Source organism: Budorcas taxicolor, chromosome X, assembly GCF_023091745.1.
Source record: "Budorcas taxicolor isolate Tak-1 chromosome X, Takin1.1, whole genome shotgun sequence".
Taxonomy (NCBI): domain Eukaryota; kingdom Metazoa; phylum Chordata; class Mammalia; order Artiodactyla; family Bovidae; genus Budorcas; species Budorcas taxicolor.
The window spans coordinates 61,584,254-61,601,008 of NC_068935.1; the positions used below are offsets into that span (position 1 = coordinate 61,584,254).

At 40.3% G+C, this 16,755-nt stretch overlaps 1 protein-coding gene and 1 long non-coding RNA gene across 2 annotated transcripts in view; one reads left to right on the top strand and one right to left on the bottom strand.

Annotated features, from left to right (window-relative positions):
* The window catches only part of LOC128069885 (uncharacterized), an 83,031-nt gene extending 82,263 nt beyond the window's left edge, over positions 1-768 (bottom strand). Inside the window, exon 1 of the long non-coding RNA XR_008201580.1 lies at positions 262-768. This is a non-coding gene — a long non-coding RNA (uncharacterized LOC128069885). The remainder of the gene's footprint in view (positions 1-261) is intronic.
* F8 (coagulation factor VIII) overlaps positions 1-16,755 on the top strand; it is a 141,253-nt gene that overhangs the window by 97,216 nt on the left and 27,282 nt on the right. The window contains exons 15-18 of the mRNA XM_052663089.1: positions 13,267-13,420; positions 15,030-15,242; positions 15,677-15,905; positions 16,095-16,277. Coding sequence (XP_052519049.1) covers positions 13,267-13,420; positions 15,030-15,242; positions 15,677-15,905; positions 16,095-16,277 — 779 coding nt within the window. The remainder of the gene's footprint in view (positions 1-13,266; positions 13,421-15,029; positions 15,243-15,676; positions 15,906-16,094; positions 16,278-16,755) is intronic.

Here is a 16,755-nt window from a genome sequence, read left to right on the forward strand (position 1 = left end):
CCAAGTAGCAGTCAGAGTTCATAAACAATCCTCAACATCAGACACATGTCAGAACCAACTGGCAAGAATGCCCAAACAGTACCTCGTGTCCCAAATAGTTCTCAACATCAGACACATCAGAACCAATTGGCAAGAATGCCCAAACAGCACTATTGCTCACAAACAGTCTTCATAGCAGTCAGAATCAATTGGCAAGAATGCCCAAATAGCACTAGCACTCACAAATGGGAAGGTTGCCCGTGTGCACACTGGTGGACTTACCTGGTCTTGGAGCTCATCATTTTATCCCAAGTGCAAGTTTCCATTCCGCCAAGAAAAGCGTAAGTTGGCAGTCAGTGCTGAGCAGGGTAGAAACAGGGAGGATCCTCAAATCAAATGGCTTTGGCAACTGCTAGGAATGTCCCCCAAATCCCCTACCTGGGGCTAGCTAGCCATGAGTAGCAGGCTCATACATTGTCATAGCTATAGCTCTCCCCTGGAAGACCCAGGAACGCCAGGTGCCATAAAAGTGCAGGAGCCAGCCATAACCAGCCCTAGTCAGCAGTAGCCAGCCATAACCAACCATAGCCAGCAGTGGCCAGCTATAACCAGCTATAGCCAGCAGTAGCCAGCCCCACTTTTGGCACCAAATCTGTTACTGAAAGGTATGTGGGTGGGGTCCAGCTGCTCACTGCTCAAAAGCCAGTAAACAGGCCAGGCTGGTAGAAAGGTGCTTTATTTCAGATGCCGGCAACTGGGTGGGGGAAGATGGAAGACATTTGTCCAAAGGCTGACTCCCCACCCCCCAACAAGCAGAAGTGAGAGCTTTATAGACAGAGTTGGAGCAGGGGAGTCTACATGCAGAAACAGCGTAGTCATCTCTAACAGTCATCTTCAGTTAGTCATTAGTGGTCTGACTAGCATCATCTTCACTGTTTTAGGTACAGTTAATATGCAGTTCTGGGATGCACTTGTTCCCACTTCCTTGTGGTCAGTTCTCAGAATTGCAGCAGCTCAAGTCTTGGGTACAGTCGGTGATCATGTAGTTAACTTCTCCATCTGGTATTTTGGTATCTATAAGACAGCTCACAGGATATGGCTCAGAATGGTATCTATAGCACTTGACAACTTGTCCAAAGGAAATAAAGGTCCTTGACTATGCTTAATAACTACATGCTTATTATTTAGTCTCCTTAGACTATTTCCCTTTGTTTCAGCATTTCTCACTTCTCTGATTAAATTTATTCTTTGACTAAAGTTTTCCACAGGCAAAAGGCAGGCAGAAGACATGGTGGGGAGGGGCAAGGATCATAGAGTCCTGCTCCATTTCGGAATGTAAACTTTAAAGCAAGAGTTCCGTAGAGATAAAGAGGAAATGTTATAATAATAATAGAGCCAGTTCAATAGGCAGCCATACATTATTAAGTTACTATGAACCGTATAATATGGAGAAGGAAATGGCACCCCACTCCAGTGTTCTTGCCTGGAGAATCCCATGGAGGAGGGTAGCCTAGTGGGCTACAGTCCACGGGGTTGCAAAGAGCCAGACACAACTGAGCGACTTCACTTCACTTATAATATAGCTTTAAAATACACCAAGTAAAACTTGACAGAATTAGAGAATAGATAAATTTCCAATTGTTTTTAGAGACAGCTGATTTAAAAAGCATTGATGTCCAGATATGCAGATGACACCACCCTTATGGCAGAAAGCGAGGAAGAACTAAAGAGCCTCTTGATGAAAGTGAAAGAGGAGAGTGGAAAAGTTGGCTTAAAGCTCAACATTCAGAAAACAAAGATCATGGCATCTGGTCCCATCACTTCATGGCAAATAGATGGGGAGACAGTGTCAGACTTTATTTTGGGGGGTTCCAAAATCACCACAGATGGCGACTGAAGCCTTGAAATTAAAAGATGCTTGCTCCTTGGAAGGAAAGTTATGACCAACTTAGATGGCATATTAAAAAGCAAAGACATTACTTTGCCAACAAAGGTCCATCTAGTAAAGACTATGGTTTTTCCAATAGTCATGTATGGATGTGAGAGTTGGACTATATGGAAGAAATGAAGAACCCCAGGGTTAGTAGAAGGAAAGAAATCTTAAAAATTAGGGCAGAAATAAATGTAAAAGAAACAAAAGAGACCATAGCAAAAATCAACAAAGCCAAAAGCTGGTTCTTTGAGAGGATAAATAAAATTGACAAACCATTAGCCAGACTCATCAAGAAATAAAGGGAGAAAAATCAAAGCAATAAAATTAGAAATGAAAATGGAAAGATCACAACAGAACACAGAAATACAAAGGATCTTAAGAGACTACTATCAGCAATTATATGCCAATAAAATGGACAACTTGGAAGAAATGGACAAATTCTTAGAAAAGTACAACTTTCCAAAACTGAACCAGGAAGAAATAGAAAATCTTAACAGACCCATCACAAGCACAGAAATTGAAACTGTAATCAGAAATCTTCCAACAAACAAAACCCCAGGTCCAGATGGCTTCACAGCTGAATTCTACCAGAAACTGAGAGAAGAGCTAACACCTATCCTACTCAAGCTCTTCTAGAAAATTGCAGAGGAAAGTAAATTTCCAAAGTCATTCTATGAGGCCACCATCACCCTAATACCAAAACCTGACAAAGATGGCACAAAAAAAGAAAACTACAGGCCAATATCACTGATGAACATAGATGCAAAATTCCTTAACAAAATTCTAGCAGACAGAATGCAACAACATATTAAAAAGACCAAGTGGGCTTTATCCCAGGGATGCAAGCATTCTTCAATATCCACAAATCAATCAATGTAATACACCACATTAACAAATTGAAAGATTAAAACCATATGATTATCTCAATAGATTCAGAGAAAGCCTTTGACAAAATTCAACATCCATTTATGATAAAAACCCTCCAGAAAGCAGGAATAGAAGGAACATTCCTCAACATAATAAAAGCTATATATGACAAACCCACAGCAAACATTATCCTCAATGGTGAAAAATTGAAAGCATTTCCCCTAAAGTCAGGAACAAGACAAGGGTACCCACTCTCACCACTATTGTTCAACATAGTTTTGGAAGTTTTGGCCACAGCAATCAGAGCAGAAAAAAGAAATAAAAGGAATCCAGATTGGAAAAGAAGTAAAACTCTCACTGTTTGTAGATGACATGATCCTCTACATAGAAAACCCTGAAGACTCCACCAGAAAATTACTAGAGCTAATCAATGAATACAGTAAAGTTGCCGGATATAAAATCAACACAGAAATCCCATGCATTCCTATATACTAATAATGAGAAAATGGAAAGAGAAATTAAGGAAACAATTCCATTCATCATTGCAACGAAAGAAATAAAATACTTAGGAGTATATCTACCTAAAGAAACTAAGTATAGAAAACTATAAAACACTGGTGAAAGAAATCGAAGAGGACACTAATGGATGGAGCTGCTGCTGCTGAGTCGCTTCAGTCGTGTCTGACTCTGTGCAACCACATAGATGGCAGCCCACCAGGCTCCCCCGTCCCTGGGATTCTCCAGGCAAGAACACTGGAGTGGGTTGCCATTTCCTTCTCCAATGCATGAAAGTGAAAAGTAAAAGTGAAGTTGCTCAGTCATGTCTGACCCTCAGCGACCCCATGGACTGCAGCCTTCCAGGCTCCTCCGTCCATGGGATTTTCCAGGCAAGAGTACTGGAGTAGGGTGCCATTGCCTTCTCCGAATAGATGGAGAAATATACCGTATTTATGGATCAGAAGAATCAATACAGTGAAAATGAGTATACTACCCAAAGCAATCTATAGGTTCAGTGCAATCCTTATCGAGCTACCAATGGTATTTTTCACAGAGCTAGAACAAATAATTTCACAATTTGTATGGAAATACAAAAAAACTTCGAATAGCCAAAGCAATCTTGAGAAAGAAGAATGGAACTGGAGGAAGCAACCTGCCTGACTTCAGGCTCTACTACAAAGCCACAGTCATCAAGACAGTATGGTACTGGCACAAAGACAGAAATATAGATCAATGGAACAAAATAGAAAGCCCAGAGATAAATCCAGGCACCTATGGACACCTTATCTTTGACAGAGGAGGCAAGAATATACAATGGAGAAAAGACAATCTCTTTAACAAATGGTTCTGGGAAAACTGGTCAACCACTTGTAAAAGGATGAAACTGGAACACTTTCTAACACCACACACAGAAATAAACTCAAAATGGATCAAAGATCTAAACGCAAGACCAGAAACCATAAAACTCCTAGAGGAGAACATAGGCAAAACACTCTTCGACATAAATCACAGCAGGATCCTCTATGACCCACCTCCCAGAATATTGGAAATAAAAGCAAAAATAAACAAATGGGACCTAATTAAAATTAAAAGCTTCTGCACAACAAAGGAAAATATAAGCAAGGTGAAAAGACAGCCTTCAGAATGGGAGAAAATAATAGCAAATGAAGCAACTGACAAAGAACTAATCTCAAAAATATACAAGCAACTCCTGCAGCTCAATTCCAGAAAAATAAACGGCCCAATCAAAAAATGGGCCAAAGTATTAACCAGACATTTCTCCAAAGAAGACATACAGATGGCTAACAAACACATGAAAAGATGCTCAACATCACTCATTATCAGAGAAATGCAAATCAAAACCACAATGAGGTACCATTTCACACCAGTCAGAATGGCTGCTATCCAAAAGTCTACAAGCAATAAATGTTGGAGAGGGTGTGGAGAAAAGGGAATCCTCTTACACTGTTGGTGGGAATGCAAACTAGTACAGCCACTATGGAGAACAGTGTGGAGATTCCTTTAAAAACTGGACATAGAAGTGCCATATGACCCAGCAATCCCACTGCTGGGCATACACAGTGAGGAAACAAGAATTGTAACAGACACGTGTACCCCAATGTTCATCGCAGCACTGTTTATAATAGCCAGAACACGGAAGCAACCTAGATGTTCATCAGCAGATGAATGGATAAGAAAGCTGTGGTACACATACACAATGGAGTATTACTCAGCCATTAAAAAAATACATTTGAATCAGTTCTAATGAGGTGGATGAAACTGGAGCCTATTATACAGAGTGAAGTAAGCCAGAAAGAAAAATACCGATAGAGTATACCAACGCATATATATGGAATTTAGAAAGATGGTAACAATAACCCTGTATGCGAGACAGCAAAAGAGACACAGGTGTATAGAAGAGTCTTTTGGACTCTGTGGGAGAGGGCGAGGGTTGGATGATTTGGGAGAATGGCATTGAAACATGTATAATATCATATGTGAAACAAATCGCCAGACCAGGCTTGATGCATGATACAGGATGCCCGGGGCTGGTGCACTGGGATGACCCAGAGGGATGGTATAGGGAGGCAGGTGGGAGGTGGGTTCAGGATTGGGAACATGAGTACACCCATGGCAGATTCATGTTGATGTATGGCAAAGCCAATGCAATGTTGTAAAGTAATTAGCCTCCACTTAAAATAAAGAAATTTACGTTAAAAAGACAGGAGAAAAAACAAAATAAAAGAAATGAAGCAAAACAGAAATAAATCTCTTAACAAGTATAATAATAAATATGCAAAATAAATCATTTTATAAACGTCAAAAAAAGAAAAAAAAACTAAACCTGAGCACCAAAGAATTGATACTTTTGAACTGTGGTGTTGGAGAAGACACCTGAGAGTCCCTGGACTACAAGGAGATCCAACCAGTCCATCCTAAAGGAAATCAGTCCTGAATATTCATTGGAAGGACTGATGCTGAAGCTGAAACTCCAATACTTTGGCCACCTGATGTGAAGAACTGACTCATTGGAAAAGACCCTGATGCTGGGAAGAATTAAGGGCAGGAGGAGAAGGGGTTGACAGAGGATGAGATGGTTGGATGGCATCACTGACTCAATGGACATGAGTTTGAGTAAACTCCAGGAGTTGGTGATGAACAGGGAGGCCTGGCGTGCTGCAGCCCATGGGGTCACAAAGAGCCGAACACGACTGAGCAACTGAACTTAACTGATGTCCAAAACATCAGTAAAGAAGTTGACTCTTAAACAACACCAGTTTGAACGAAGAGGGTCAACTTAAACGAATCTATTTTTCGGTAGTAAATACTACAGTACTATACAGTCTGAAGTTGCTTGCATCCTTAGATACCAAGGAACCAAAGATAGAGAGGGCTAACTATAAATTATACTCAGATTAATCCCCTTGTTGGTCAAGGGTCAACTGTAGAAGATTTGAACACAATTAACAAAGCACACCCAGGGACTTCCCTGGTGGTCCAGCGGTTGACAGTCCACCTGTCAATGCCGGGGATATGGGTTCTACCCCAGTCTGGGACAATTCCACATGCCTTGGGGCAACTAAGCCCATGCACAACAACTACTGAGCCCATGCTCTAGAACCCATGCTCTGCAACAAGAGAAGCCACTACAATGAGAAGCCCATGCACTGCAACTAGAGAGTAGCCTACATTCTCCAAAACTAAAGAAAGCACATAAGCGGAAGTGAAGACCCAGAGCAGCCAAAAATAAATAAAGTAAAAAAAATCACACCCAGCAAGTGCAGCTTTAACATTTTTTCAAGTTCACATGGAGTATTTAATAAAGTAGATCATATCAAACCAGTCCATTCTGAAGGAGATCAACCCTGGAATTTCTTTGGAAGGAATGATGCTAAAGCTGAAACTCCAGTACTTTGGCCACCTCATGCAAAGAGTTGACTCATTGGAAAAGGCTCTGATGCTGGGAGGGATTGGGGGCAGGAGGAGAAGGGGGCGACAGAGTATGAGATGGCTGGGTGGCATCACTGACTCGATGGATGTGAGTCTGAGTGAACTCCGGGAGTTGGTGATGGACAGGGAGGCCTGGCGTGCTGTGATTCATGGGGTCTCAAAGAGTCAGACATGACTGAGTGACTGAACTGAACTGAACTGAACTGATGCTGTGCCACAAAACAAGAAATTTTAATTCATTACAAATATATGTAAGGTGTCATATATGTAAAATAGAAATAAATTACTTTATCTTGAGAAAGAGTATCTACAAAAATGTACACCAAGCATCATATTTAATGCTGATCCATTGAAAGCTTTCCTTTAGATATCAGGAACAAATCACCACTTTTCATTATCATCACTTCTATTCAATACTGTACTGAACACTCAAGCAGTTAAAACATTGGAGTACTGGGGAAGTCCCTAGCCAAGACCCTCTTGAAGAAAAGGAACAAGATAGGAAGAATTGCTATATAACACATTGAGACTTATTTTAAAGCTATGGTAATGTAATAGCTGGACTATAAAGAAAACTGAGAACCGAAGAATTGATGCTTTTGAACTATGGTGTTGGAGAAAACTCTTGAGAATCCCTTGGAATGCATGGAGATCAAATCAGTCAATCCTAATGGAAATCACTCCTGAATATTCATTGGAAGGACTGATGCTGAAGCTGAAGCTCCAATACTCCGGCCACCTGATGTGAAGAACTGACTCATTGGAAAAGACCCTGATGCTGGGAAAGACTGAAGGCAGGAGGAGAAGGGGATGACAGAGGATGAGATGGTTGAATGGCATCACTGACTGGATAGACATGAGTTTGAGCAAGCTCCAGGAGTTGCCAATGGACAGGGAAGCCTGGTGTGCTGCAGTCCACGGGGTCGTGAAGAGTCAGACACAACTGAGCAACTGAACTGAACTGAGTAATAATTGGCATAGGAGTAAACAAATAAGTCAGTGAAACAGAACAGGAAATGCAAAACTAGATTCACACATATATAGGCATTTGACTTATGCAAAAGGTGTCACAGAAGAACAGTTTTCAATAAATATGCTGGAAATATTTGATATACATATGGAAAAACATTAAATTGGATCCCTAATTCATACCAGGCTCAAAAATCCACTCACTGTGGGTTCCAAGCCTAAATATAAATGTAAAACCATAAACCTCTTAGAAAGAAAAAATAAGAGAATATCTCAACAATGTCAGGGTAAGAAAAGAAATAATTGATATTAAGATACAAAAATAATTAACTATGAAAATTTTAAATAAATTTCACTACATTAAAATTACCAACTTATGCTCATCATGAGATAAGAAAAAGGGAATGGAAAATTAGCCACAGAAGGAAAGATGTTTGCAGCACAAAAGACCATCAAAGACTTACATCAAGAATATATAGAGTACTCCTTTGAATCAATAAGAAAAAAATCAGATTTCTCAATAGAAAAATTGGCAAAATACAGGGAAAAAAAAAATAAGCTTGTGTAGGCATGCCACAAAAGAGGAAATCCAAATGACTACTACCCATAATAAAAGATGCTTAATTAACCTCATTATTAACCAGGAAATGCAAAACAAAACCTCATACACACTGCTATCTAACCATTAGAATGGCCCAAGATGCAAAAATACAGTCAATATCAAGTGTCTATGAAGATTTGGAGCAAATGGAAGTCTCATACATTGCTGATGAAAATGGAAAATGATACAACCACTTGGCAAAACAGTGTGGTATTATCTGCCTGGGCTCCCCAGGTGGTGCTAATGGTAAAGAACTCACCTGCCAATGCAGGAGACATAAGAGACACAGGTTCGATCCCTGGTTTGGGAAGATCTCCTGGAGGAGGAAATGGCAACCCACTCCAGTATTCTTGCCTGGGAAATCCCATGGACAGAGGAGTGTGGCAGGCTACAGTCCAGGGAATTGCAAAAAGAGTCAGATATGATTTGGAGACTAAACAACAACAGTATATACCAAAGCTGAACATATGCATACTCAGCAATTCCACTCCTAGATATGTGCCCAACAGAAATGCATATATATGTTTATCAAAAGACGTGTATTTGAAGATTCATAGCAGGACTATGTATAAGCACCAAAAATTACAAACAACTCCAGTGCCCATGATTGTGTTATATTTGCAGAATGGAATACTATACAACAATACACATGAACAAACTGTAGCTACACACAATGAAGATGAATCACAACTATAATGCTCAGTAAAAGAAGCTAGAAACTAAAGAATCTATGCAATATGATTCCATTTGCATACTTCAAAAACAGGCAAAAATAAACTATATGCTTTAGATATGTAGACATAATTGGTACAATTATGAACAAAATGAAATAAATATTTATAAACATCAGAATGGGGTTTACCTTTAGTGGAAACAGAAAGGATGTGATTGGAAAGGCAGATAACAGTGAGACTTCTGGGCTTCTGGCAAAGTTCTTGATCTTGGTAGTGGTTGCATTTTTGAACCAAAAGCATTTATGTTTCATGCATTTTAAGTTCACAATTTTAACAGAATTTTAAAAAAGTAAAAAAAAGTGGCCCAAGGACTGAACACTGAGGCTCTCATATTTAGAATATGTTTATAAACCCTACATCCATTCAACATTCAACATATATTTTCTGAGCACCTACTATGTGCCAGGCACGTGTTCCAGCAGCTGAGAGTACAGCAGTGGACAAAACAGACAAACCCCCCTGCTTTCATGGATCTCACATACTAGAGAAGCCTGAAGAGTATGTCAAGGGGGACAGAGTGATCAACTACGAAACATGTTACTTAGATGTCGAGTAAGACGAGGACATAACAAAACTGACCACTTTGATAAGCCACTTGCATGTGTAAGGGCTTCCATGGTGGCTCAGACAGTAAAGAACCCACTTGCAATGCAGGTGACCTAGGTTCAATCCCTGGGTCAGGAAGATACCCTGGAGAAGAAAATGGCAACCCACTCCAGTATTCTTGCCTGGAGAATTCCATGGACAGAGGAGACTGGGCATGCTACAGTCCATTGAATTGCAAAGTGTCAGACCAGAGATGACTGAGTGACGAACACATATTGCATGATTTGGATATTACCTAAATATGGTTGATCTTCATCCAGACCCCTCTTTTGGACTCCTGATCTCTGTGAATTTGCCAGTATAAATCATATGTATCCAAACTGTATACCCCAACCTACTCTGCTAGGGTTCTCCAGCTAAATGAATTGCATCACCATCCATTCATTTGCCCAAATTAGAAACCTAGAAGTTATCTTTAATCCCTCTTTATCCCTTCCCCTCCCCATGACACTTCCAATTCATCATCAGTTCAGTTCAGTTCAGTTCAGTCGCTCAGTCAGGTCTGAATCTTTGCGACCCCATGAATCACAGCACACCAGGCCTCCATGTCCATCACCAACTCCTGGAGTTCACTGAAACTCATGTCCATCAAGTCGGTGATGCCATCCAGCCATCTCATCCTCTGTCGTCCCCTTCTCCTCCTGCCCTCAATCTCTCCCAGCATCAGGGTCTTTTCCAATGAGTCAACTCTTTGCATGAGGTGGCCAAACTTGGAGTTTCAGCTTCAGCATCATTCCTTCCAAAGAACATCCAGGACTGATCTCCTTTAGAATGGACTGGTTGGATCTCCTTGCAGTCCAAGGGACTCTCAAGAGTCTTCTCCAACACCACACTTCAAAAGCATCAATTCTTTGGTGCTCAGCTTTCTTCACAGTCCAACTGTCACATCCATACATGACCACTGGAAAAACCATAGCCTTCACTAGACGGACTTTTGTTGGCAAAGTAATATCTCTGCTTTTTAATATGCTATTTAGGTTGGTCATAACTTTCCTTCCAAGGCATAAGCATCTTTTAATTTCATGGCCGCGGTCACCATCTGCAGTGATTTTGGAGCCCAGAAAAAATTCTGACACTGTTTCTACTGTCTCCCCATCTATTTGCCGTGAAGTGATGGGACCAGATGCCATGATCTTCGTTTTCTGAATGTTGAGCTTTAAGCCAACTTTTTCACTCTCCTCTTTCACTTTCATCAAGAGGCTTTTTAGTTCCTCCTCACTTTCTGCCATAACGGTGGTGTCATCTGCATATCTCAGGTTATTGATACTTCTCCCGGCAATCTTGATTCCAGCTTGTGCTTCTTCCAGCCCAGCGTTTCTCATGATGTACTCTGCATAGAAGTTAAATAAGCAGGGTGACAGTATACAGTCTTGATGTACTCCTTTTCCTATTTGGAACTAGTCTGTTGGTCCATGTCCAGTTCTAACTGTTGCTTCTTGACCTGCATATATGTTTCTCAAGAGGCAGGTCAGGTGGTCTGGTATTCCCATCTCTTTCAGAATTTTCCACAGTTTATTGTGATCCACACAGTCAAAGGCTTTGGCATAGTCAATAAAGCAGAAATAGATGTTTTTCTAGAACTCTTTGCTTTTTCCATGATCCATCAAATGTTGACAATTTGATCTCTGGTTCCTCTGCCTTTTCTAAAACCAGCTTGAACATCCGGAAGTTCATGGTTCAGGTATTGCTGAAGCCTGGGTTGGAGAATTTGGAGCATTGGTTTACTAGCATGTGAGATGAGTGCAATTGTGTGGTAGTTTGAGCATTCTTTGGCATTGCCTTTCTTTGGGCTTGGAGTGAAAACTGACCTTTTCCAGTCCTGTGGCTCTGCTGAGTTTTCCAAATTTGCTGGCATATTGAGTGCAGCACTTTCACAGCATCATCTTTCAGGATTTGAAATAGCTCCAATGGAATTCCATCACCTCCACTAGCTTTGTTCGTAGTGATGCTTTCTAAGGCCCACTTGACTTCACATTCCAGGATGTCTGGCTCTAGGTGTGTGATCACACCATCGTGATTATCTTGGTCATGAAGATATTTTTTGTACAGTTCTTCTGTGTATTCTTGCCACCTCTTCTTAATATTTTCTGCTTCTGTTAGGTCCATACCATTTCTGTCCTTTATCGAGCCCATCTTTGCATGCAATGTTTCCTTGGTATCTCTAATTTCCTTGAAGAGATCTCTAGTCTTTCCCATTCTGTTGTTTTCCTCTATTTCTTTGCATTGATCGCTGAAGAAGGCTTTCTTATCTCTCCTTGCTATTCTTTGGAACTCTGCATTCAGATGCTTATATCTTTCCTTTTCTCCTTTGCTTCTTGGTTCTCTTCTTTTCACAGCTATTTGTAAGGCCTCCTCAGACAGCCATTTTGCTTTTTTGCATTTCTTTTCCATGGGGATGCTCTTGATTCCTGTCTCCTGTACAGTGTCACGAATCTCCATCCATAGTTCATCAGGCACTCTGTCTATCAGATCTAGTCCCTTAAATCTATTTCTCACTTCCACTGTATAATCATAAGGGATTTGATTTAGGTCATACCTGAATGGTCTAGTGGTTTTCCCAACTTTCTTTAATTTAAGTCTGAATTTGGCAATAAGGAGTTCATGATCTGAGCCACAGTCAGCTCCCGGTCTTGTTTTTGCGGACTGTATAGAGCTTCTCCATCTTTGGCTGCAAATATAATCAATCTGATTTTGATGTTGACCATTTGGTGATGTCCATGTGTAGAATCTTCTCTCGTGTTGCTGGAAGAGGGTGTTTGCTATGACCAGTGCGTTCTCTTGGCAAAACTCTGTTAGCCTTTGCCCTGCTTCATTCCATACTCCAAGGCCAAATTTGCCGGTTACTCCAGAATATGGTCCACTGGAGAAGGGAATAGCAAGCCACTTCAGTATTCTTGCCTTGAGAACCTCATGAACAGTATGAAAAGGCAAAATGATAGGATACTGAAAGGGGAACTCCCAGGGTCGATAGGTGCCCAATATGTACTGGAGATCAGTGGAGAAATAACTCCAGAAAGAATGAAGGGATGGAGCCAAAGCAAAAACAATACCCAGTTGTGGATGCGACTGGAATTAGAAGCAAGGTCCGATGCTGTAAAGAGCAATATTGCGTAGGAACCTGGAATGTCAGGTCCATGAATCAAGGCAAATTGGAAATGGTCAAACAGGAGATGGCAAGAGTGAACATCGACATTCTAGGAACCAGCGAACTAAAGTGGACTGGAATGGGTGAATTTAACTCAGATGACCATTATATCTACTACTGTGGGCAGGAATCCCTTAGAAGAAATGGAGTAGCCATCATGGTCAACAGAAGAGTCTGAAATGCAGTACTTGGATGCAATCTCAAAAACGACAGAATGATCTCTGTTCATTTCCAAGGCAAACCATTCAATATCATGGTAATCCAAGCCTATGCCCCTACCAGTAACGCTGAAGAAGCTGAATTTGAACGGTTCTATGAAGACCTACAAGACCTTTTAGAACTAACACCCCAAAATGATGTACTTTTCATTATACGGGACTGGAATGCAAAAGTAGGAGTTCATTATCAGTTCTATCAAATGCATCTCTTTTCTGCTCACCTAGGCCATGAAGATATTGCTTTTCCTCTGCTTTTTTTTCACCAGGTCTCAGAATGGAGGAGTCCCTCAGTTCAAAAAGGTGGTATTTGAGGAATTTACTGATGGCTCCTTTACTCAGGCCGTATACCGTGGACAATTAAATGAACACCTGGGACTCTTGGGACCATATATAAGAGCAGAAGTGGAAGACAATATCATGGTAAGTTGAGGACAATGGGATTACAAGAAAATTGATCCATATATGTTTTTTTAATTTCTGATTATAAAAATACTGTTTTCACACTTTCAAAAAGTTTAAAGTATAGAAAATATGAAAATTGAAAAATAACCCCATAATTATCATTTTTCTGTATGTTCTTATGTTTTTCCTATGTATTTTCTTTATGTATTCAAAATTGTACAATTCATCATTCTACTTTTTAAAATAAATGTTATAAACATTCTTTATGTTATTAAAAACACTACATATGTTTTTCAACTGAAAGAATATTAGTTCATTATATGATTTTATGGTTTATTTAACTGTTTTTCTTTGAACAACCTTTTAGATAGTTTCTTTTTTTTCCACTGTTTAAGTAATGATGTCATCACAACTCTTTTCCCAGGATAAAATTCCAGAAGTGCAATGTACAGGAACATTTTAAGTCTTTCTCTAACAAATTATCTGTTAATGTTCTTTGCATAGTTGAATTTTTGGAGCGAATGCTTTTCTTATTAATTTGTATTACCATATATATTATAGATCATTGATATTTTAATGATCATTGGTCATTTTAGTGAATACTATTTTTCTAAGTTTATTTTCTTTTAATTTTATATATGTTGTGTCTGACTCTTTATGACCCTGTGGACTGCAGCCTGCCAGGCTCCTCTGTCCATGGGATTCTCCAGACAAGAAAACTGGAGTGGGTTGCCATGCCTTCCTCTAGGGGATCTTCCTAACCCAAGGATCAAACCCACGTCTCCCACATTGCAGGCAGATTCTTTACTGTCTGAGCTACCAGGAAAGCCCAATTTTATATATAGTGATTTTTAAAATAAAATATGTTTGAAGTTTTAGGTAGTAACCCATAAATCTTTCCTTTATGACACTTTGATAGCTTTTATGTTTATAAAAATCCTTCCTATACAGAGATTTATTTTCTTAAAATCACCTATATTTTCTTCAACTTTCTTTTACAGTTTAATTTCTTAACATCTAACTTTTTAATCCAATAATAATTCCTGTAGACTAGAACTTGCTTTGGCGCTGTATGAGCCAAAGATCAAGATAGTTTTATTTTTTTTCTAGAAACAGTCATCCATTGTCCCAACTGATTGTTTACAGGAAGGATATAGAAGGTTCTAAAATTATAGGATTGTGAGTGAATTTATTCTGACTTGAATTTTACTTTCCATATGTCCCATGAAAATGTATAACTTTTTAATTTAAAAAAAAAAAGTCTTGTATAAGGAGCATATGTAATCATCCTGGCATTTGTCATGAAGAACTTTAAGAGGATCAGTTCCTGGGGTTATGGTCCCTTAAAACCCCTGTGGTCATATTTTCTCTTTTACTTTAGAATTTCTTTTAAGGATTTAGCAATTTTCTCCTTTGTAACTGTGAGTTCATGTCTTAAAGACTGTGGAAATGAAAAATGTCTCAGTTTCTTTCACAGATCTTTAGGTTTGGGTTCTAATAACATACCGATTCCTCCAGGTATTGAAAACCTGGATAACACCCCCTAAATAGGCATTGCTATTAGGGATGTAAGAACTTTACAAGATCCTAAAACATAACACTTGCCTTTTTCTCTCTTCCTCTGCAGGTAACTTTCAAAAACCAGGCCTCTCGTCCCTACTCCTTCTATTCTAGCCTTATTTCTTATAACGGAGATCAGAGACAAGGAGCAGAACCTCGAAAAAAGTTTGTCAAGCCTAATGAAACCCAAAGCTACTTTTGGAAAGTGCAGCACCATATGGCACCCACCAAAGATGAGTTTGACTGCAAAGCCTGGGCTTACTTTTCTGATGTCGATCTGGTAAGCAGGGCTACTTTGTGCTGGCCCTTTCCTGCTTTGAAAGAAAGGGTCTCAGAACTTCCCTGGCAGTCTCATGGTTAAGACTCTGCCTTCACTACAGGGGACACAGGTTCAATCCCTGGTCAGGAGCTGAGATCCCACATGCCCTGAGGTGCAGCCAAAAAGTAAAGTGTTAAAAAAAAAGGAAAAGGTCTTCTTTGTGTCAGCTGCTAAGAAGTGTGGGATTTATCCCCAGCATAATGGGAAGTTTTCAATAGGGGAGGTGTCAGCATATTTATGTTTTAGGCATATCACTCAGGAATCTACTAAAGAGGAAGAATTGTCCCATGGGAAGCTGCAGAATGGGGTGGAGGGTCATAAAAGCTGATGAGAAATCCCCTCTGGTTCCTGAGTGAGAGAACATTCGCTCCTAGAACTAATGTCTTTCCTTTCAGGAAAAAGACGTGCACTCAGGCTTGATTGGCCCCATTCTGATCTGCCGCGTGGACACGCTGAGTGCTGCTCATGGGAGACAAGTGACAGTACAGGAATTCGCTCTGTTTTTCACCATTTTTGATGAGACCAAGAGCTGGTACTTTGCTGAAAACATGGCAAGGAACTGCGTGGCGCCCTGCCATGTCCAGCCAGAGGACCCTACTTTTCAAGAAAAGTATCGCTTCCATGGTAATGCAGTCCACACCCAAATCTCATTTGCTGTGAAGTGAGCCTGGAACCTGAGGCTGGGATGTTGCACGATTTGAGAGTATATGGATGAGAGTGCAATCTTCCTAGGAATCCATCCTTTTGGCTGGAATGGAGGGAAAGACCCAGGCACAATAGACATTAACAGCTTTCTCTGTGTTCTTTGTCTAGCAATCAATGGCTACGTGATGGATACACTCCCTGGCTTAGTCATGGCTCAGCATCAAAGGATTAGGTGGTATCTGCTCAGCATGGGCAGCAATGAAAATATCCATTCCATTCATTTCAGTGGCCATGTGTTCACTGTGCGAAAAACGGAGGAGTATAAAATGGCGGTCTACAATCTCTACCCAGGTACAAACCAGTTTGCGCTCTGTCTTCAACTTACTGTGCTTGCTGAGGAGCTCCTTTCAAGGTCTAGGCCCTGGGGATATGTCCCTTGAACAAAGAAGAGAGGTCATAAAGAACTTAGCAAACGAACATGATCATTTAAGATACAGATAATGTGCTGTAAAGGAAACAGAGCAGAATCAATGGACAATGGATGTCCCAGCACTTTCCTAGAAAAAGAGGATTTTTCTCCCAACTCGAATCCCACAGGGCACCAATAGTGATTGGTTCCAATCACCAATTAGTGATTCCCAAAGAGTGATTGGTTTATGTATGAGGAACAAATTTTGATTAAACACTGCTCCCACTGTTGATCAAAACAGAATATCATCTTAATTCTCAAATGTTCCTTTAAAACAGGTTCTGAACTTCCCTGGTGATCCAGTGCTAGGTCTCAGTGATTCTACCACAGGGCACACAGTTTTGATCACTGATCGGGGAA